This window comes from Rhinopithecus roxellana, chromosome 12, assembly GCF_007565055.1.
Source record: "Rhinopithecus roxellana isolate Shanxi Qingling chromosome 12, ASM756505v1, whole genome shotgun sequence".
Classification (NCBI taxonomy): domain Eukaryota; kingdom Metazoa; phylum Chordata; class Mammalia; order Primates; family Cercopithecidae; genus Rhinopithecus; species Rhinopithecus roxellana.
In genome coordinates, this window is record NC_044560.1 from 100,550,460 (window position 1) to 100,574,569 (window position 24,110).

Genomic DNA, 24,110 nt, shown 5'->3' on the forward strand with positions numbered 1-24,110 from the left:
GATGAATGAATGAATATGGGTCAGGGGCATGAGAGCGAATCTGCCCTAGAAATCAAGATAATGTCTAAAGTTAAGAAGCCTAGTAACAGTAAAATATACATAATTATTTTAAAATCTGGAGATAACTACCAAAAGAAACAACTTTAAAAAGTGAGTTTATCTCTAGGGGACATTCTGGGGTAAGAAGAGGTTGCAAATAAAAAAAATTATTTTTCACTGTAGCTCTTCTGTAATATGTGATTGTTTAATCAAGTATTAGCAAATCAAGTATTAGCAAAGTATTATACTTTGATTCTTAAAAATATTAGGCAACTTCAAAGAGAAACACCAAAAACTAACTGAAATATAACTGAAGTACCTTCTCACAATAATTATAGGAAAGGGAAATCTATACTTAGAAAAGTAACATCTAATAATTCTGTTTTTTACACGCCAATTCAGTCACACCTCACATTATCTTTTTTTTGTTTTTGTTCACCATAACCTTTTCCTTTTCAAAGATAAGCATAGTTCATTCTAGTACTGACTGTAATAAGCAGGAAACAATTACTGCCCAGCAAGCTGGGACTCCTGAAAGTAATTTTGACATATCACGCAATGGAAAGCCATGCGATAATTAAACACAAGGATGTAGTGCCTGGTATTTTTATTCCTCCAATGGAAAAAGAACATAAACGAAAGAATACACTCCCATCAACAGCAGGTTCCACCTTTTGCTGTAATTCTCACCTGAGGACCCCCTACAAGAGGCATATGAGAATCTGGGGCAGAGGCCACATGTGCTGAGGCTGCCACAGGTGAGGCGCTGAGCCAAGCACACTGCACGATGGCCCAGTTCAGCAACTCCCGGGGGGCTGGGAACGACACCTCCCCATGTCCCAGAGAAGGAAGCGGCCTGACACCCTGACAGTCTCACATCAGAGTCTATGTCCTTAAACACATTATACCGGATATATTTGACCTAGAAAGGGGTTCAGGCATATACTAAGTAAAATACACTACAAAGAGGTATGTATAGTAGGACCCCATTTCTGTGAAATAAAAATTTTACAAATACCCTCTGGAAAACTTTGGAAAGAAAGGCATTTTATTTATTTTATTTTAATTTTATTTTATTTTATTTATTTTTGAGTCAGAGTCTCACTCTGTCACCCAGGCTGGAGTGCAGTGGCACAATCTTGGTTCACTGCAACCTCTACCTCCTGCGTTCAAGTGATTCTCCTGCCGCAGCCTCCTCTGAGGCCAGGAGGTTGAGGCTGCAGTGAGCTAGTGATCACATTACAGCAATCAAGCCTGGGCAACAGACCGAGACCCTGTCTCAAAAAAAAAAAAAAAAAAAAAAATCCCAGAAGGAGACATGCTAGAACTCCAGGAGCCTTCTAGTCTGCCCCTACCTCCCACTCCATGTACAGATGGGCAGTTGCAGGCTCTTGGAAGGTCAAGGCTCCCACCAAGCCAGTGGTAGACCCAGGATTAGAACACATATCTCCTGGCTGCTAGCCCCAAGCTTGTTCTCTCCACACTGTGTTGCCACCCTTACCTTCAATGCAAAAGAGTCTACGGGGTTCACTCCTCCTTTTTACATCCTAGTTTCTCATTTCATCATGTAGCAAATAAGTTCTTGAGTAGCTGGGACTACAGGCACATGCCATCATGCCTGGCTAATTTTTGTATTTTTAGCAGAGACGGGGTTTCACCATGTTGGCCAGGCTGGTCTCAAACTGCTAACCTCAGGTGATCCACCTGTGTCGGTCTCCCAAAGTGCTAGGGTTATAGGCATGAGCCACCGTGCCCAGCCTTTTATTTTATTTTATTTTATTTTATTTTATTTGTTTTCTGAGACAGAGTCTCACTCTGTCACCCAGGCTGGAGTGCAATGACACAATCTTGACTCACTGCAACCTCCACCTCCCAGTTCAAGCCATTCTCCTGCCTCAGTCTCCGGAGTAGCTGGGACTACAGGCATGCCCAACCACACCTGGCTAATGTTTGTATTTTTAGTAGAGATGGGGTTTCACCATATTGGCCAGGTTGCTCTTGATATGCCAGCCTCAAGTGATCTGCCAGGCTTGACCTCCCAAAGTGCTGGGATTACAGGTGTGAGCCACTGCACCTGGTCCCGACTCTACAATTTTAAAAAGTAGGCAGTGAGATGACAGGTTTTTATAATTTGGGCTATTGATAGCAGTAAAAGGCAGTCAAATGCCTAGGGAGACAGGGGTGGGTCCCTGGTGAAACCCAATTTTCAAGCAGAAACCAGTTTAAAGCTTAGCTACAAGTCTCGGGTAATACACACACTGGATTGAGAAACTGTCTTCCTGTTTGGCATTTTTTCCTCTGATTGATCTCTACCTCCCACTTATTTCATATACACCTACCCTTTCCTAGTTGGTTTTCTACACTGTCATACCCACCTTTGAGTGGTGTGTTTGGTTTAACCTTTTTTGCATACTCACTAACCAATCAGCACGCACTCTCCATTCTGATGTCCATAAAAAGTGCCAGCCCGGCCACACTGAGAGAGAAACCACCCGTCCAAGAAGAATGAGGTTATACTGAGAGCTGTTCCATCGCTCCATAAAATTCTCCTCTGCCCATCCTCACCCTTCTAACTGTCAGCGTAACCTTATTCTTCTTGGACGCAGGACAAGAGCTTGGGAACCGCCAAATGCAGATACAATCTATAGCACAGGTGGGCCGAGTGGGTAGGGAGCCTCCAGTGGCCAGGCCCAGGGCTGAGCGAGGCCCAGGTCGGGGACAGGGTGGGCACTGCCAGCCGTGAAGGACTCTCTGGTTGGCAAAGTGGCTGAGAAAAATCCTTTGCATCCTTCCTTCTCTATGATGAGCAACATTAACAAAGTAATTGAAAATAATTTGAAGTACAGGGAATATTTTAGTGGGCTAAAGCTTTAATGTAGTTGTGGTTTACTACGGATGCACATGAAATATTACACCCACAGGCATCAGTAAGTCCTCACTTGACTCATCAATAGGTTCTTGGAAACCATGGATTTAAGGGAAACAAAGTATAGCAGGCCCTCGAATTAAGTTGCTTTGCTCAAGGCTGTTTCGTTTCACTTTGTTTCACTGAAGTCAGTTTCCAAGAACCTATCCAAGACATGAAGTGAGGCCTTCCTGGACACACATCCAGCATAAGAGTGAAATGGTGGAGGAACCACCACAGAGGGTGAGCCAGGCATCAACGGGGCTGACACATTTCACCCTCACCCAGCAATTCCAATTCATAAAATATCTTGAAGACTGGAATTAAAAACTATGTATTTCTGCTCTCATAAGCATGTCTTCCCTATTTTTATGCATCCTGTTGCCTAAGTGAAAAACCAATCATAAATGCATATGTACACTCTGAGGACAGATAGTAATTACTGGTCAATGGCTAGGCTGGAAAAAATCAGTCCTGCACATGAACAGGTGCCTGTTATGTTCTTTACATGACAGTAAAATTTCTAAGTATAAAATGGAGGACACGTGATCTCTTTCAGCATCTACATCACAGATTGGTTACATTAAGAAGAGAGAGAGAGAATTACCATGACCCTTCTAGACAACCTTTCTAATCTTTAAAAAGCTAAGAATACATTTTTCATGCTGCCTATGAAATAAACCACATTAGCAGAACTCACCCGGTGCTGGGGCTGTTGGCCTGAGGTCACCGACAATACCCCTGCGCCATGTATGCTGCAGAGATTGTGCCAGAAAATTTAAACCACGTGAATCTGATAGAAAGAATAAATTTCAGAATTAAAGCATGAAATAAAACCCCAAATAAAAATGTGAACTTGTTAGTACACTACTTCTGCTCTTGCTTTTGCTCTGAGGTTACAGGAAACCTGACTAAGGGACACAAGGCGAGGAGACTAAAAACCGGATATGGTCAGAAACGTCGGAAATTGTTTCCACAGTCTGTGACTAGCTCTTATATTTTCATGCTAAGGGTTATTTGTGATAAATAGCTCTTTTTAAAAGTATCTAAAAGTCTAAATACTCAAAATCTTGTTTTGTTAGTATCTCTAAATTATAAACATTTGGACTTCTAACAACATAACTCAATGTTAATAAGAAATTGAGGGCAGTTTTTTTCCTGGTCTAATAAACACAAACTGTGGCACTTTAGGACCTTAAAATCTGTCACAGCCTCAACAGGATTAAACTTTAAATATTAAACAAAGTCCAAGTCTTTGTCTCCATGTGGGAAAAAGTCTGTACAACTTATATCTGGCTGGGCGCGGTGGCTCAAGCCTGTAATTCCAGCACTTTGGGAGGCCGAGACGGGCAGATCACGAGGTCAGGAGATCGAGACCATCCTGGCTAACACGGTGAAACCCCGTCTCTACTAAAAAAAAAATACAAAAAGCTAGCCGGGCGAGGTGGCGGGCACCTGTAGTCCTAGCTACTTGGGAGGCTGAGGCAGGAGAATGGCGTGAACCTGGGAAGCGGAGCTTGCAGTGAGCTGAGATCCGGCCACTGCACTCCAGCCTGGGCGACAGAGCGTGACTTCGTCTCAAAGACTTATATCTATACACTAAGATTATTAATAAAACAATGTAAGGGAAATTGATATGATGAGAATCTACTCACCTTCCATTCCTTGAACATCTTTTCCTTGCAAAAACATTGGCCAGAGTGTAAGTGCTGGATTGAGTTTATTGAAGGAGGGTGCTGATTTTATATTCAATCTTGGTTTTTCTAAATATTCAAGGTTTTTATTCTTCATAGGTGATATATAACAAGCATAGTTCTTTGCAACAAGATCATCATTAACACAAACCTGTAAAATTTTAAACATTTCATGAATAATAAGACAAATACAGTCAAGCAATTTTAAAGGAAATATTCCAAACTTAACCCCAAAGTTCTATCTTCAGAGAAATTATTTTATAGAACATAATCTGATAGAAACAGATTTGACTCCTGCTCTGGTAAACCAATTACTTCCCACCAATCCTGATGAAGAAAAACAGAAAGCATCTGTGTGAAACACATGAGACGCCTTCTTGGACATACGCTAAAACTACCTGGCCAGGCAAAAACCTGGTGGGAGGACAGAGACAAAACACGAACCATAAAAGGAAAACCTGTTATGCTGGATTTGCTCAGAATTTTAAATTTCTGCTCTTCAAGAGAATAAAGAGATGAGACAAAATTATTTTAAAATCAAGTATCCGGATGACATGTATCCAGAATATATAAGGAATTCACAAAACTCAATAAAACGAAAACAACACAATTAAAATATGTGCAAACAATCTGAATGTCTGCTTCATCAAATTCTGAAGATTGCAAATAAGCATATAAAACCATCATTAGTCATTAGGGAAATGCAAATTTAAACCACAATGAGGTGCCACTGCACACTTGGCAGAATGTTTACACAAGTGACATGGAGGAACTGGAACTCTCATTGCTGAGGCGAAGGTAAAATAGTCCACCACTTTGGAAAACAATATGGCAGCTTCTTAATACCTACAATATGATCCAAAAGTTTGACTCCTAGGTAATGTTCGAGAGAAATGAAAGCACAGGTCCACAGGAAAACTTGTACATGAATATCTATAAGGGCCCTATGGCCACAACCCAAATATCCATCAACGAGTTAATGGGTAAATACACTGTAGTATGTCCACACAATGGAAGAGGACTTGGCAACAAAAGGAACAAACGTGGATGCATCTTAAAATAATTTTGCCAAATGAAAGCCAGATCAAAAAAGAAAACACCCTGGGACACATCCTGGTGCCACCTTTGGGAGCTGGTAAAGGATTGCTGGCCCACATGCTTTTCCTCTGGCAGTTATGATCTCATGCATCCACTATAAGCTCTCTCGGCTAAGCACGAACCTCCCTGCCTGCTGCACTTTACCACTTTAAAGTAAGACCAACATGGAGAAACCCCATCTCTACTAAAAATACAAAATTATCCGGGCGTGGTGGCGCATGCCTGTAATCCCGGCTACTTGGGAAGGCTGAGGCTGGAGAACTGCTTGAACCCAGGAGGCAGAGGTTGCGGTGAGCTGAGATCACACCATTGCACTCCAGCCTGGGCCACCAGAGCAAAATTCCGTCTCCAAAAAAAAAAAAAAAAAAAATAGAGTCATTATCAGCATACAACCTACATGGTTAGAAAGAGATCTACTTTTGAAAAGCAAGAAGAAAGCAAGTTTACACAGAATTTATTTTAAAAAAGATGTCTTATAAGACTGGTCCTTACAGGATAGGTCTCTTAGGTATAAAATTTTTTTAAAAAAATGATTGGTTCTGTAGCCAATATTTTGGTGGGGTTTTTTTTGTTTGTTTTTGAGACAGGGTCTTACTCTGTCACACAGACTGGAGTGCAGTGGTGTCATCTTGGCTCACTGCATTCTCTGCCTCCCAGGCGCAAGCGATCCTCCCACCTCAGCCTCCCAAGTAGCTAGGACTACAGGTGCAAGCCATCACACCTAGCTAATTTTTGTATTTTTTTATAGAGACAAGGTTTAACCATGTTGCCCAGGATGGTCTCAAACTCCAGAGCTCAAGCAAGCCACCCACATCAGCCTCCCAAAGTGCTGGGATTAAACAAGTGTAAGCCACAGCTTTTGGCCGATTTTGGTATTTTTACTAAGTTACAAAATAAGTAATGAAAAGTCATAGGTAAAATGAACCAGGATGTGGGGAACCCAGAACGCAATACAAGCAGTAACAAATGAACCCCATTACAAAAGAATAACATAATCACACTGAAGAAGGTGCGAAAGACAAAAAACAACCTAAGTAACTTTGGCAGACAGTATTTTGGCTGCATAATGTGAAGGCTGAATACAAATTTTGTTTTCACAGGAGTGTGGGTTAGCAATCCTAAAATTACTTAATGTGAATACGTGGATGAATCAAATACGTAGACTGCAGCCAACGAGAGTAGGTTTCTCACTGCTGGAGAAAGGGGTTAAGAATAAGGGGTCAGGCATGGTGATGTGCGCTTATAGTCCCACCTACTTGAGAGGCTGAGGCTGGAGGATCACTTGAGCCCAGGAATTCCAGGCCAGCCTGAACAACATAGCAAGACCATGTCTCAAAAAAATAAATGAATAAATAAAGAAAGGAGAGAGTTAGAATGAACTCTGTGGTACTGGATTCAAATCAGAGGTATCAAAGCTCTTAATATGTGTACAGATGGATATAGAAATATAGATTTGTGTGTGCATGGGAGTAAGTACATACATATATTTCATAATATTTTCTGCTGAGAGGACCTATGATCATGACACTCCAGTTGGAACAAGCATACCAAGGCGGGCGGATCACGAGGTCAGGAGATCGAGACCATCCTGGCTAACACGGTGAAACCCTATCTCTACTAAAGATACAAAAAATTAGCCAGGCGTGGTGGCAGGCGCCTGTAGTCCTAGCTACTCAGGAGCTGAGGCAGAAGAATGGCATGAACCCAGAGGCAGAGCTTGCAGTGAGCCGAGATCACGCCAGTACACTCCAGCCTGAGTGACAGAGTGAGAGATTCCATCTCAAAAAATAAAAAAAGAAAAAAAAAAGAAGTGGCTGATTCTAGGGCTAGGGCTGGCAAATAACAAAATGATAAACATTGTGGCACAGAGAGTAAAGAGGGTTCAAGTAATGATGGGGCACATTGAAAGCATACAAAAGCCCCTTTGAAGGAGCACCTAATGGCCAGAATCCAATGCAATGTGAGCAAGGCAATAATGATAGTCATAGATTAGAACTCCCCAAATAAAATACATTTCCAAAAGTCCATATTAATGCAAATTATCAAATAATTAATATATGGGGGAGGGAGGGGTCTTTGGTATAAAATTCCAATTAAAAATGCAGAAGGGGGCTAGGCACAGTGGCTCACGCCTGTAATCCCAGCACTTTGGGAGGCCGAGGCGGGTGGATCACCTGAGGTCAGGGAGTTCGAGACCAGCCTGGCCAACATAGTAAAACCCCATCTCTACTAAAAATATAAAAAATTAGCTGGGTGTGGTGGGGGGCACCTGTTATCCCAGCTACTCTGGAGGTTGAGGCAGGAGAATTGCTTGAACCTGGGAGGTGGAGGCTGCAGTGAGCCAAGATCACACCATTGCACTCCAGCCTGGGCAACAAGAACGAAACTCTGTCTAAAAAAGAAAAAATGCAGAAAGGGGCCAGGCGTGATGGCTAATGCCTGTAATCCCAGCACTTTGAGAGGCTGAGGCGGGCAGATCACTTGAGGTCAGGAGTCTAAGACCAGCCTGGCCAACTTGGTAAAACCCTATCTCTACTTAAAACATAAAAATTAGCTGTGCGTGGTGGCGTGTGCCTGTAATCCCAGCTACTCAGGAGACTGAGGCAGGAGAATCACTTGAACCCGGGAAGTAGAGGTTGCAGTGAGCTGAGACTGCACCACTGCACTCCAGCCTGGGTGACAGAGCGAGACTCCATCTCAAAAACAATAACTAAATAAAGAATAAAAATTAAAAATGCAGAAGGGGCTGGTCGTGGAGGCTCACACCTGTGATCCCAGCACTCTGAGAGGACAAGGCAAGAAGACTGCCTGTTGAGACCAGCCTGGGCAACATAATGAAATCCCATCTCCACAAAAAATTTTATGGGCGTGGTGGTGCACACCTGTAGTCTCAACTACTTGTGAAGTTGAGGAGGGAGGATCCCTTGGGCCCAGGAGGTTGAGGCTGCAGCAAGCTACAATTGTGTTACTGTACTCCAACCTAGGAGACAGAGAGACACAGACGGGAGGGGAGGGGAGAGGAGAAAAATGTAGAGGGAAAGATGAAACACGTATACACCACAGTAATATCTTTCACAGCCAAGAATCATTGATGGAATGGTTATCTGCAGCCTCAAAGTAGGCCCCCACAAGATACTTACTAATTTCAAAAGGATAAAATAACACCTCTGTACAGGAAAAACCTGGCAAACACTACAGTAACCAGGTGATCAACATCCACATCACAAAATGTGGTACATATACACCATGGAATACTATGCAGCCATAAAAGGGAACAAGATTGTGCCCTTTGCAAGGACATGGATGGAGCTAGAAGCCATTATCCTCAGCAAACTAATGCAGGAACAGAAAAACAAACACTGCATGTTCTCACTTATAAGTGGGAGCTGAATGATGAGAACACATAGACACTGGGGGGAACAACACCCACTGTGGCCTGTCGGGGGGTGGGCAGGGGGGAGGGAGAGCATCAGGGAAGAACAGCTAATGGATGTTGGGCTTAACACCTAGATCACGGGATGATCTGTGCAGCAAACCACCGTGGAACACGTTCACCTATGTAACAAACTTGCATGTCCTGCACATGTACCCCGAACTTAAAAGTTGAAGGGAAAAAACCATTCACATCACTAGTAATTAAGACATACTGACATCATAAACCCCTGCTGGGATGCACTGAGAAGGGCACAGCACCACTTCTGTGGTCTTCTTCCCAAAAATGCACAGCCTTAATACAATGATGAGAAAAATCAGGCAAACCAAATTGAGGAACATTCTACAAAACCACTGGCCACTGCTCTTCCAAAGCAGTCAACGCCATGAGAGGCATGGAAGTACTGAGGAGCTGTCACAGGCCAGAGGAGGGGAACAGGTGCAGTGGGTGGGGGGGCGGCTGCTGCAGCAGATCCTAGATCAGAGAAAAGAAATCAGCGGGGAAACTGGCAACATTCATCTGTCTGCAGGTTTCCAGTGGTATGTTATCAATGTTACTTTTCTGGTTTTAAAAACTGTACTGTGGTTTTGTGCTATGTTAACATCAGGACAACCTGGGCAAAGCATTTTGCAAAATGTCTGCACTATTTCTGCATCTCTTCTGTAAGTCTAAAACTATTTCAAAATACAATTTTTAAAAAATCCATGGTTAAGGTACCCTCCAGGGGCTCTGAGCAGCCCTGGATGTGCCCCTTCTATCCACCTCTGCCCAGTGCTGAGCTACGCCCTGAGCCATCCTTCAGAAAGGGCAGACACCAAAATGCTAGCAGCTGGCACCTGGCAGAGGTAGGGGCCACTCACACGTGATGTCCACTTTCTTTCTGCTTGTTATCTTAATTCTTTACAGTAAGCACATGTTACACACAGCGAGAAAGTCTAGGGAGAAAGGCAGTGAACTAACGCTACAGCAAATTAGCCTATTTATAAAAATCATGTTCCCTGAGAAGAAAACATTTCATGCTCATCACTATAGGAATAATTTCTTGGCCATTTTAAAATAAAATGCCGCCGGGCGCGGTGGCTCAAGCCTGTAATCCCAGCACTTTGGGAGGCCGAGACGGGCGGATCACAAGGTCAGGAGATCGAGACCATCCTGGCTAATACGGTGAAACCCCGTCTCTACTAAAGAATGCAAAAAACTAGCCGGGCGACGAGGCGGGCGCCTGTAGTCCCAGCTACTTGGGAGGCTGAGGCAGGAGAATGGCGTGAACCTGGGAGGCGGAGCTTGCAGTGAGCTGAGATCCGGCCACCGCACTCCAGCCTGGGCGACAGAGCCAGACTCCGTCTCAAAAAAAAAAAAATAAAAATAAAAATAAAATAAAATAAAATAAAATGCCAAAGTCATTTTTTAAAATAATCAAAAGAAGAAGACACAGACCTGGCTAACTTCAGGTCTAAGGTAGACCTTAAGAGATTAAGACAATTTCTATGCTGTATGAACTACAGTGTTTTTCTTGACATTTATTCTGTTTTATTAAAGCAAAATTTAAAATCATGATGAAATATTTTAAAAATACAATTCTTTCACTTACTTTTTCATCTTTTATAGTTACATAAAGGTAAACCTCAAATGTATCTTCTTCCACAGCACATAATCTGGCTTCCACCTGGGTAGTTGCTAAATAGCATAAATGAAAACACAAATTAGCTGATGTTAAAAGTATATTTGAAACAATCATGACTATTTCTCACCTAGTAACCTCTGCTAACCACTTAAGAGTGCCCAAATGGCTTCCTCGGGCAGGACCAGGGGGAGCATGTTAGGAAAAGGCACTCCTGAATGTGGAGTGGATCATGAGTCCTGTCCCTGTCAACAGGTTCCTGTGCCGCCCTGTGAATACCTCCTCAAGTATAGCTCCTGGTATTCTCTTCTCCTCCACTCCTCCCAAACCCAGATTTCCAGTGCCAGGCCTTCATCTGAGGTCCGTTCTACCCTGCAAAGCCCCACGGAGTACAGCACCCGGCTACTCCCTTAGAGACTCAAAACCCCACAGCAGCAGCATCACTGCCACCTACCAGGCACTGTGCTAAGTCCTTTAGAAACCTTCTTTCACTGAGTTCTTACCACTACCTTCAAGGTAAGTACAGTGGTCACATCATAGGCAAGGAGACCAGACTCAGAGGCTAAGTCACTTGCCTGAGCCACTGCGGACTAGATGGCCGGCCTTCTCCAAACTCGCATTCTCATCTCCTAGTAGCCCCCGTGGCTCACAGGGGCCAAAACTCCAGTCCCAGTGACCTCTCAGCCTCCCACTGCTCCCAGGTCAAAGGATCTGGCTCCTCCTCTACCCAGACAACGGCACAGCACAGGAGAGGGGCCAGGACCCAACGAGGTACCAGGCAGCACCCCAGGCATTTCCCACCCACCAACCCTCTCACTGAGACCTGGTATCTGACTGCCAGGGGTTAAGACAGATCCCACAAAATACACTGTTTATAGTCACTGATATAAAATAAAAAGAACAGCTGAAGACATTTTATTCATCTTAAATTAGCAGTAATGAATATTACATAATAAATATCGATTTACTATCTCTTGCTCACTAAAAATGCTAGGTTTTTCAACAATTGCTGGTCCAATAAAATCCACATGAATTTATTTTGCAGTGCCACAGCTTTTATGCAAACAGAGGCAAGCATTATTACTGTGTAAGGGTTCCCTTGTACAAACAGCCCCCTGCTGATCTTAGCTGTAAATTACCGACAACCACAGTCACTAGGGGCGCAGAGTTACTGTGGCACTTGAGCTGGAAGAAGCCCCAGGTAGCTCAGGGAACTCCTCTGAGGAGGGCTGTTTGGCCAACAGGGGCATCTCCAACCCCCTCCAGCAGCAGAAGCTGAGGCCTCTGTGGGTGTCACTTCCAGGCAGGCCGCAGTGATCAGGCACTGGCTTACCTTTGAGAAGGTTCTGAAAGTACTGAATAGCTGCACTGTCCCACTTCTTGGCAGGTCTGGAACAGTGAACAGATGCAACTTCATTACATAAAAATCTGAGGCTAGCACACCAACAGCGTTTTGTAAACCATACACTGGACGTTTCTCGTACTACATATGGAACATGTGATGCAGATGATGGGGCACCTGGCGCTGGCCCTGCTCTGGGGGTGAGGATCCCACTGTATCCTGCAACACGCTCTTCTCAACACTGTCAGCTGCACTGGTGCAGACTCAAAAGCACAGAGGTGCCACTGAGAATGACCTGTGCTCACCACTGCACTGTCTGTCACGACACCACCATCCCCAGACAAATCAGTCTCCCCAGCCAGAACACAAGGTCCTGGGACAGGGATCCTAAGTGTGCAGCGTCTAGCACAGTCTGACACAGAGAGGGCACAACACATGCTGGTATATCAACACCCTCACAGGCAGTCGTGGGAGAGCCAGATACTATCTTTGTTTCATTTTCGTTTTTTGAGACAGGGTCTCTCTCTGTTACCTAGGCTGGAGTGCAGTAGCATGAACACAGCTTACTGCAGCCTTGAACTCCTGGGTTCAAGGGATCCTCTCATCTCAGCCTCCCGAGTAGCTAGGACTACAGGTGTGCTACACCACACCCAGCGATTAAAAAAATTTTTTTTATACAGAGAGGGTCTAGCTATATTGCCCAGGCTGGTCTCAAACTCCTGGGCTCAAGCGATCCCCCTGCCTTGGCCTCCCAAAGTGCTGGGATTACAGGCATGAGCTAACACAGTGAGTCTCAGCTACTATAAAACTACTGTTCCTCACTCTGCTGACCCTAGCACCCTCTCACTGGCTCCCATTTTACCCCTATCATCTTGTCCTTTCTGCATCTTTCTTAGGCTTTGCAAAGAAAATTGTAGGAAAAGTTGTAGAAAGTGGGGAAAGAGGAGAAACTTGGAAGCAAGGAAAAAAATAAAATGTAAGGTCAGAATGACATTTTATGTTTCTTCTGATTTTATGTACCAGAGATGCCACCACCATCCTCCAAGAATTATTTTAAAGATCAAATGAGATAATGTACATAGAACACTTAGCCCAGTGCCTGGATATAATCATTACTCAAAAATGTTGGTTATTTTTATTCTTATAAGAAAGATATTAAGCAATTCAAGAGAATTACAAAGGATTTATAAAAGGCAGTAAAGGTAGTGGTTCTAAAACCTTGTTACACACAAAGAATTACCTAATACTTAGCTTTTCTAAAAAAGCAAAATGTAGAAGATTAATAATAATGACAAGGCAAACAACCCAAGAGAAAACCCAAACTAACACATGAACAGGCAAATCAGCCAGTCTCTCCCTCTCTCACACAGAATAACCACATGAGTCAGTCTCTCTCCCTCTCACACACACAGAATAACCCCATCAGCCAGTCTCTCCCTCTCACACACAGAATAACCCCATCAGCCAGTCTCTCTCCCTCTGTCACACACAGAATAACCCCATCAGCCAGTCTCTCTCCCTCTCTCACACACACAGAATAACCACATCAGCCAGTCTCTCCCTCTCTCTCACACACAGAATAACCCACATCAGCCAGTCTCTCCCTCTCTCACACAGAATAACCACATCAGCCAGTCTCTCTCCCTCTCACACACACAGAATAACCACATCAGCCAGTCTCTCTCCCTCTCTCACACACACAGAATAACCACATCAGCCAGTCTCTCTCCCTTTCTCACACACACAGAATAACCACATCAGCCAGTCTCTCCCTCTCTCACACACACAGACTAACCACATCAGCCAGCCTCTCTCTCCCTCACTCACACACACAGAATAACCACATCAGCCAGTCTCTCTCCCTCTCTCTCACACACACAATAATCACATGAAGACATAACCAGCTTTGCAAGTCAGAAAAATACAAATTAAATCAAAACACCATTTTCACTGAGCAAACAAGCAGAAATTAGAAAGCCTAATGATATTCAATATTGTGTGGGAGTAACAGTGCTTTCCATACCCCAATGATGGCAGTATCAATTGCTAGTCTTTTTGAAGGGGAATTTGACAAAATCTATACAACTATAATACACATGTTAAAAGGGTGTTCTGGATAAAGCACAAACACAAAGGTATCAGATGTCAAAGAAGGTGACCAAACCCAGTAGGCCCTTCCCTGAGGGCATCCTAGGGTGGGTGGGGAAAGGCCCAGAAGCCCACATTTGTTCCCAGAAGGGCCCATGCAGAGGGGCAAGAGAGGACCGACTGCCTCTGAGGGGAGCTGGGCTGCACACACAGGGGCCCAATCATGCCTGGAGGGTGGGCAGTGGGCCGCTCTGAAAGACAGCAGTACAGGGGGCAGGGGCTGCTGAGTAGCAGGAAATCCCACTCCCAGAGCCTTTTGTGAGCAGTGGGGTGGACTGGCTGGAGGGCGGCGTGGTAGGGCGCACTGGCCTCAGCAGGGACTTATCCTCACATCAGTGTAGACGCCACACCAGCCATAAGAGTGATGCACTCACCACCACCACGAAACTGTGGGTGCTGGGGGCTGGGGTGAGTGGAGAATGGGAAGGTCACCAAACAGCCCATGAAGGCAGTTTCTGAGTTCAGAGTACACAGTGCAACGTGGCATGCCAGTGGAGTCGGAACTGGGCTGCTCCCTGTGGCTTTTCCTTTCATAATGCCGTCGTCCCAGAAGCGGAGGAGAAGAGGAGTACCAGGTAGAAGGATGGGGCTGACGTCTCTACAGACCACAGGAGGCAGAAGTCAGGCTACTCGGTAGTGCTCATTCAAGACAGCAGACATGGCACCTGCACCTGAGAGGGAACTGCCCAGGGCAGGGATCTGTCCTGTACAAACACTAGCGATGTAGTCAAACTCTAGAAAAAGGGAGCAAAGATGGGGTGCAGGGCACATGTATATATACGCCTCTAGGTCTGTGTATTTTATACGGATTTATCTGTATTCTTTTTTTTTTCTTTTTTTTTTTTGAGACGGAGTCTCACTCTGTCGCCCAGGCTGGAGTACAGTGGTGCGATCTTGGCTCACTGCAACCTCTGCCTCCTGGGTTCAAGCGATTCTCCTGCCTCGGTCTCCCAAGCAGCTGGGATTACAGGCACGCACCACTGCGCCTGGCTAATTTTTGTATTTTTAGTAAAGATGGACTTCACCATGTTGGCCAGGCTGGTCTCGAACTCCTGACACCAAGTGATCCGCCGCCTTGGCCTCCCCAAAGTGCTGGGATTACAGGCATGAGCCACCAGGCCCAGCCAGATTCATCCATATTCCTACGGGACTGTACTATGCAAATGGTTTGGAAACAACCTAGTGGCTACCCAGAGGGGAATGATTAAATACAGCAAGTATGTCAATCACATCCACCCAGGAAAAAGACTAAAAGTAGAAAGAAGAGATATGTACGTTGACAAAGAGTTTCAACATACTTTTTTTTTTTTGAGATGGAGTTTCACTCTTGTTGCCCAGGCTGGAGTGCAATGGTGTGATTTCGGCTCACTGCAACCTCCACCTTCCGGGTTCAAGCAATTCTCCTGCCTCAGCCTCCTGAGAAGCTGGGATTACAGATGCCCACCACCACACCAGGCTAATTTTGTATTTTTAGTAGAGACAGGGTTTCGCCATGTTGGTCAGGCTGGTCTTGAACTCCTGACCTCAGGTGATTCCCATACCTTGGCCTCCCAAAGTGCTGGAATTACAGGTGTAAGCCACCGCAACTGGCCTCAACATACATTATTAATTCTGCAAATAAGACAGTAAGTTCTAATTTTTGTTAAAAGCTCCACACAGGTAAGCGTGTGTAAAAGCACTGACAAAGGCCACAAGTTCAGAGCTGGAAAAGATCACAGAGGCCTCCCAGGAGGAAGGATGTGGGCCTGGAGAAAATTGCAATGGACTCTTTTATAATGCTCCATGGGCCCAGCACAGTGGTTCGTGCCTGGAATCCCAGCACTTTGGGAGGCCAAGGTGGGAGGATCACTTAAGCCCAGAAGTTTGAAACCAGCCTGGGCAAGATAGTGAGACCCTATCTCAAAAAAAGAAAGCAAGAAGGGAGGGAGGGAGAAGAGGGGAGGGGAGGGGAAAAAGGGGAGGGGAGTTAGCTGGGTATGGTGGTGTGTGCCTGTAGTCCCAGCTATTTGGGAGGCTGAGGTGGGAGGATTGCTGGAACCCAGGAGGGTGAAGCTGCAATGAGCCATGATCATGCAACTGCACTACAGCCCAGGCAACAGGGCGAGACCCTGTCTCAAAAAGTGTGTGTGTGTGTGTGTGTGTGTGTGTGTGTGTGTGTGTGTGTGTACACATATGTATAATGCTCCATGATCCTATGTTTTATGAATATTTTTCTTTACAGTTAATTTATTACTTTTTATAAGTTTGAAACAAAGGCAAGAAGCACAGAGCTCAGGCCCTGCTCCAAACCCTCTCAACCACAGCCAGGTCAGCCAAACACTGACTCAGAAGCCCCTCCTGAAGAACAGAGACCTCCTGCTCAGCACTTCTACAGAGGAACTGGCTTCACAGAAACATCGTGCACTTGATAGAAGGCTTTTACTAATGATTTGAAGGATTTAAGAAGTTGTACTTACACAATGTCAGTACTGTCTCGGCAGAAGTCAATGTGTAATGTGACAGGCTTTGTGCAGTACAGGCTGAATTTTTTTGCTCTATAGGGAAGCTGCATAAACGATTCTACTACAACTCGGATGCTAAAAAGTGAAACAGAAACAGCTCCATTATATAGAAAATTATATACAACATATTCCATTACAGTGCACCTATTAATATACTTAATGTAAAACAAAACACACAAACAACAATTCTTTCTGTTTCTAATATAGCCACCAACAGTACTTGGAGACATTTGGTCAAGAGGGAAAAACTGTTTCTTGGGAGACTGAAAAAAATCATACTCTTTTGATACATAAAGCATGGATATGGTACATAGATAGTATATCAGTGAAATTGACATTTCATGATCTAGGGGTAGGAGTTTAGGAAAAAAATGTCTTAAGAAAGCTCCTGGCCAGGCACAGTGGCTCATGCCTGTAATCCCAGCATGTTGGGAGGCTGAGTCAGGCAGATCACCTGAGGTCAGGAGTTCAAGATCAGCCTGGCCAACATGGTGAAACACTGTCTCTACTAAAACTACAAAAAATTAGGCGGGCGTGGTGGTGCGCTCCTATAATCCCAGCTACTCAAGAGGTTGGGGCAGGAGAATCGCTTGAACCTGGGAGGCAGAGTTTGCAGTGAACTGAGATCGTGCCATTGCACTCCAGCTTGGGCAACAAAAGTGAAACTCTGTCTCAAACAAACAAACAAAACAAACAAACAAGGTCTAATAAGGCTCCTTAGGTGGACAAATACTGGATACTAATGAACATACCTGTAAAGCAAATTCTATTCAAGATTTTCTAAATATCAATCTCAACATATGACCAAAATTACCTTAAAAGTTTCTGTAAATGAACAGACGTTTTAATAATTAGTATTTGCCAGCTTTGCACTAAAGAGCTGCAGGACTGAGATTTTTAAATAGTAAGTTTGGCAATTTAATTTTCATTCTTCTTCAGCAAACGACAGAGCATTTTATTTTTACATTTTTTTCTTTGTAGAGTCCAGGTCTCACTATGCTGCCCAGGCTGGTCTTGAACTCCTGGCCTCAAGCGATCCTCCTGCCTTGGCCTTCCAAAGTGCTGGGATTACAGGTATGAGCTACCACTCCTGGCCGAAAAACCACTTCAACATACTATTTCCACATGAACTGGCTTTCTTTCCAGGGTTCCTATTATGCCCTGTCTGGGCAGCCTGGCCATCTTCTGTCTCAGACAGGTTAGGGAAAGGTAGCTGCATCCATGGGCCCCTGAAGTCTCCTCAAGCTCTAATCATATGATTTTCTCACCCAAAACAAACTAAATGTAAAACACCAAATGCAAAAAGAAAAGCTCCCCAAACAGTTAAACACAATAATTGTTTTTGCAGTGATTATGGTCGTATGAGATGCAGGATCACAAGCTCGAATGGTACCTACTCTTACATTAAGTACTGTAAATTCCCAATGTCTGATAAGCATGCCTGCCATGAAATTTTTCTGTTCAATAGAAACCTCCTGGCCGGGCGCAGTGGCTTACGCCTGTAGCTCAGCATTTTGGGAGGATGAGGCAGGTGGATAACCTGAGGTTAGGAGTTCAAGACCAGCCTGGCCAACATGGCGAAACCCCATCTCTACTAAAAATACAAAAATTAGCTGGACGTGGTGGCACATGTCTGTAGTCCCAGCTACTTGGGAGACTGAGGCAGGAGAATCACTTGAACTGGGAGGCAGAGACTGCAGTGAGCCAAGATCACACCACTGCACTCCAGCCTGGGGGACAGAGTGAAACTCCGTTTCAAAAAAACAAAACAAAAAAACCAGACACCTCTTATTGCAATCAAGTCTATTTGGTATTGCTCTTTCTCAGTGAAATCAGAATTCTCATATTTATTAAACTGACATCCTCTTACTCTGGGATGGGAAACTATGGAAAAATCATCAGAAAACACCAAGACCGACTTGTTGCTGGGGTTTTCTAATGAACTATGAAGTATGGTACCAGAAGCAGTGAAGGATGCACAGCGCCATCTAGGCACCAGCTCATTCTGAGCCATTTCCCAACCTCACTGATGGTCACACCCTCCCTCTCTTAAGCAGGACAACCAGGAACACCTACGTGAGTACAAGCTCTGCTCTCTGCAATGCTGAGACTATGCCAGCAACACCTCTTCTGTGGAGAGGCATTTCTCTCTACCTCCTGGAAGTGTCTTTCTTGCAGCCAAGCCTCCCTAAAGGGCATAAGGAAACTGAGTACAGGCAGGAGAGCAGCCAGCAAGCAGCACCCAGGAGATGCAGAGAGCAGCCAGGAGATGCAGCGAGAACCCCAGGAAATGCAGAGCAGCCAAGAGATGCAGAGAGCACCCAGGAGATGCAGACAGTATCCCAGGGGGTGCAGAGAGTACCCAAGAGGTGCAGAGAGAACCCAGGAGGTGCAGAGAGAACCCAGGAGGTGCAGAGAGAGCCCCAGAAGATGCAGAGAGTACCCAGGAGACGCAGAGAGCACCCAGGAGATGCAGAGAGCACCCAGGAGACGCAGAGGGTACCCAGGAGACGCAGAGCAGCCAGGAGATGCAGGGAGAACCCTAGGAGATGCAGAGAGCAGCCAGGAGATGCAGAGAGCAGCCATGTGATAAGAGAACCCAGGAGATGCAGAGAGCAGCCAGGAGATGCAGAAAGAACCCCCAGGAGATGCAGGGAGAACCCTAGGAGATGCAGAGAGCAGCCAGGAGACGCAGAAAGTAACCAGGTGATAGAGAGAGAACCCCAGGAGATGCAGAGAGCAGTCACGTGATAGAGAACCCAGGAGATGCAGAGATCAGCCAGGAGATGCAGAGATCAGCCAGGAGATGCAGAGAACATCACCTGAACCTGCCTGCCCTGCCAGGACAGACAGTAGCAGAGGGCCAGAGCCACCTTAGCCTTCATCCTGCCCACCCGCTCTGCCAGTCAGTGGGTGCAGACTTGAAACCCACAAAGCGCCCCTTCTTGAAGTTAAAGAACTCCAGTTTTGTCTTTTCTCAATGGTAGTGACCTCTAGCCCCATACTTTAAAATGGACATTCTCCTTTGAAACTGACATTTGTCTCTGAAAAGAGTGTAAGGTATACATACTTTTTGGATTTGACTGGAATGTTCTTGGCAAAGTCCACAAGGAAACATTCTGCCAGGTACTGGTCTGCGGAAGACATAATTGATTTGACAATGGCCCTGCACCAGCACTTTAGTTCCTCACAATAGACCACACACACCTGCAAAATAAACAGAGTTATTTTTATTTATTTATTTTTTGGAGACAGAGTGTCACTCTGTAGCCCAGGCTGGAGTGCAGTGGCACAATCTCAGCTCACTGCAACCTCCACCTCCCAGGTTCAAGCAATTCTCCTGCCTCAGCCTCCCAAGTAGCTGGGATTACAGGCGCCCACCACCATGCCTGGCTAATTTTTGTATTTTAGTAGAGACGGGGTTTCACCATGTTGCATAAGCTGGTCTCAAACTCCTGACCTCGTGATCCGCCCGCCTCAGCCTCCCAAAGTACTGGGATTACAGGCGTGAGCCACCGCGCCCAGCCAACAGAAAGGTTTTTTCAGGTCAGTGTTAACATCTCGTCAAAGAACAAGAGAGCTAAAAGGTACTCTTAAAACCATCCCAGTCAACATTCTCCCTTACAGCAGAGGAAAGAGATGCCAGGAGGCCAGGCCTATCCAAGCTTAGTTCCTCTGCCCATAAGAAAACCTCAGGAACACAGGCTGCCTGGGTACTAGGTCACTGTTTTTCCTACTACAATCATTTTCACTCCTTAACTGAGGACAATTTTTAGAAAGTAAAATAAGAAAAATGCATTCCTTTACCTTCTTAAATCAGGAAATAATGCTTAGGAATGATTGTCAATAATGTGTCTGCCCAACAGGAAGCTGCCACCAGACTCATCCTTCCACTCCCTTACCCATGACTCTTTTTTTTTTTTGAGATGTTGTTTTGCTCTTGTTGCCCAGGCTGGAGTGCAACAGTGCAATCTTGGCTCACTGCAACCTCCGCCTCCCGGGTTCAAGCGATTCTCCTGTCTCAGCCTCCCAAGTAGCTGGGATTACAGGTGCATGCCACCAGGCCCAGATAATTTTTGTATTTTTTTTTTAGTAGATACGGGGTTTCATCATATTGGTCAGGATGGTCTCGAACTTCTGACCTCAGGTGATCCACCCACCTCGGCCTCCCAAACTGCTGGGATTACAGGCGTGAGCCACCACACCCAGCCTCCCCATGACTCTTATTGGCCTCTGACATTTGTTTACTATCTGTCATAACTGGACGCTGGCTCCTTGATGACATGGATTTTTGCCTGTTTTGTTTACCACCAAATGCCCGGCACCTAGCACGGTGCCTGACATATACTAAGTCTTCAAATACTACTTGAACCAGGCACAGTGGTACGTGCCTGTAGTCTCAGCTACTTGGGAGGCTGAGGCAGGAGGATCGCTTGAACCCAGGAGCTGGAGGCTGCAGTGGGCTATGATCGCACCACTGCACTCCAGCCTGGGTGGCACAGTGAGACCCTGTCTCAAAAAATAACAGCAATAAAATGTTTTAAAAATAAACTAACTGGGCCAGGCGTGGTGGCTCACACCTGTGGTCCCAGCACTTTGGGAGGCCGAGGTGAGTGGATCACCTGAGCTCAGGAGTTCAAGGCCAGCCTGACCAACATGGAAAAACCCCGTCTCTACTAAAAATACAAAAATCAGCCAGGGATGGTGGCATGTGCCTGTAGTCCCAGCTACCCAGGAGGCTGAGGCAGGAGGATCGCTTGAACCAGGGAGGCAGAGGTTGCAGTGAGCCAAGGATCATGCCACTGCACTCCAGCCTGGGCAACAAAATGAGAGTCTGTCTCAATCAATCAACCAACCAATCAATCAATAAACTACCTGTCTGATGGCTGAATAAGCACAGAGTCCCTGACTTATGATGGTTTAACTTACAATTTTCAACATTATGATGGTGTGAAACTATTGCAATTTTTACATAGTGTGCAGTATTCAATAAAATACATAGATATTTAAACTTTACTATGAAATAGGCTTTGTATTAAGTGATCTTGCCCAACTGTAAGCTAATGTAAGTGTTCTGAGCACATTTAAGTAGGCTAGGGTAAGCTAGGCTGGTCAGCAGGTTAGGTGTATTAAGTGCATTTTTTATTTACAATATCAGGACATAACCTCATCGTAAGTTAAGAAGCATCTGTAAATGCCTGCAGCCCCTTTTAAGGAGAACCACCCGGCAGAGGTGACAACCCTTGGCATCCTGACTGTACCACAGGACTGCCAGGCCACAGCCAACTCAACTAATAAACCGTATGCTAGCCACAGGTTTATAAAGCAGTCCAGCAGGGAGAGCTGTGCTCAAACAGAAAAGAAGGGGACTGATAGAGATTGCTGTCCTCGGGAATGTAAGTTGGAAAATACAGTACAGCCATACTGCAAAGGATAGATTCTAGAGAACCTCACATAACTCAAAACTTGAATAATTCAACAGAAATCCTGACAAAGGATGAAGGGTATTTCTATTTAATGCTGAAATCAAAGCATCCTGTAGAAACACCATGAATAGTTAATAATTTACACAGCCAGTCAACCTTGAAAATGAGGCATGAAAGCCACATTCATTTCATACATCTCCATGAGAGCTCTTCAGTGACCAGGTGCACTGTCAATGAGCATTAATTGTTTGTTGTTTTTGTTTTAGAGACAAGGTCTCATCACTACATTGCCTAGGCTGGACTCGAACTCCTGGGCCCAAGTGGTCTTCCCACCTCAGGCTCCCAAGTAGCTGGGACTGTGGACACATGCCACTGCACCCAGTTCAGCAGTAATATTTTGAAAGGAATCTTTCCTTCTGAGCATAGACCTCAACAGTAAGCTTAACATATTCAGTAAGCCATGCGTGAACAGATATGCTGTCATTCAGGCTTTCTTGTTCCATTTGTAGAGCAGATAGAGTACAGCCAGCATAATCTTTAAGGGTCACAGGACTTTTGGAATGGTAAATGAGCACTGGCTTCAACTTAAAAGTCGCCAGCTGCATTAGCCCTTAATAAGAAAGCCACTCTGACCTTTAAAGCTTTAGTCCTTTAAAGACACCAACTTCCCCTATTTATTTTTTAAGATGGAGTCTCTCTCTCTCACCCAGGCTAGTGTGCAGTGGCACCATCTCAGCTCACTGCAACCTCCACCTCCCGGGTTCAAGCAATTCTCCTGCCTCAGCCTCCCCAGTAGCTGGGATTACGGGCGCCTGCCACCACACCTGGCTAATTTTTGTATTTTTAGTAGAGATGGGGTTTTACCATGTTGACCAGGCTGGTCTCAAACTCCTGACCTTAGGTGATCCACCCACCTCGGCCTCCCAGAGTGCTGTGATTACAGGTGTGAGCCACCGCACCTGGCTGACTTCTCCTATTTAGCTCTGGAAGTCCGAGAAGACATCTTCTCCAATAGAAGGCTGTCTTGTATACATTGAAAACCTGTTATTTAGTGTGTCCACTTTCATCAATGATCTTAGCTACATCTGGAGAAACTGCTGCAGCCTCTCCATCAGCCCTTGCGCTTCACCTTGCACTTTGAGTCGTGGAGATGGCCTCTTTCCTTAAACCTCACGAACCAACCTCTGCTAGCTTCATATTTTTTCCCTGCAGCTTCCTAACCTCACTCAGCCTTTATACAATTGAAGAGAGTTAGGGCCTTGCTCTGGATCAGGCTTTGGCTGAAGGGAATGTAGTAACTGGTTTGAGCTTCTATCCTGACCAATAAAACATTCTCCATATTACCAAGAAGGCTGTGTCTTTTTTTTTTTTTTTTTTTTTTCTCCATTTGTGTGTTTTCCAGAGTGGCACTTTTAATTTCCTTCAAGAACTTTTCCTTTGCATTCACAACTTTGCTAACTGTTTGGTGCAAGAGGCCTAGCTTTCAGCTTATCTCAGCTTTCAAAATGTCTTCCTCTAAGTTCAATCATTTCTGGCTTTTAATTTAATGTAATTCATCCTTTCACCTGAACACTTAGGGGCCATTGTAGGGTTATTAATTGGCCTAATTTCAATTGTGTGTCAGTGAACAGGAAGGCCTGGGCAGAGGGGGAGAGACAGTGGAGCAGTCAGAACACACATTTATTGATAAAATTCACCATCTTACATGGATGCAATTGGTGGCACCCCAAAACAATTAAAATACTAATTCAAAGATCACTGGCCACCGATCAGCATAACAGACAGAATAATAATGAAAAAGTTCGAAACATTGGGAGAATTACCAAGATGTGACACAGAGACATGAAGTGAGGACCTGCTGTGGGAAAAATGGTGCCTTTAGTCTTGCTCCATGAAGTGATCT

At 45.0% G+C, this 24,110-nt stretch overlaps 1 protein-coding gene across 2 annotated transcripts in view; it reads right to left on the reverse strand.

Moving 5' to 3' along the window:
- Positions 1 to 24,110, reverse strand: part of TDRD12 (tudor domain containing 12) — a 99,739-nt gene that overhangs the window by 64,056 nt on the left and 11,573 nt on the right. For both annotated transcript variants that reach the window (XM_010367008.2, XM_010367009.2), the window contains exons 3-8: positions 19,852 to 19,988; positions 16,737 to 16,856; positions 12,124 to 12,179; positions 10,761 to 10,846; positions 4,600 to 4,789; positions 3,645 to 3,737 (exon numbers count right to left, since the gene is read on the reverse strand). In XM_010367008.2, the coding sequence (XP_010365310.2) occupies positions 3,645 to 3,737; positions 4,600 to 4,789; positions 10,761 to 10,846; positions 12,124 to 12,179; positions 16,737 to 16,856; positions 19,852 to 19,988 (682 nt within the window). The remainder of the gene's footprint in view (positions 1 to 3,644; positions 3,738 to 4,599; positions 4,790 to 10,760; positions 10,847 to 12,123; positions 12,180 to 16,736; positions 16,857 to 19,851; positions 19,989 to 24,110) is intronic.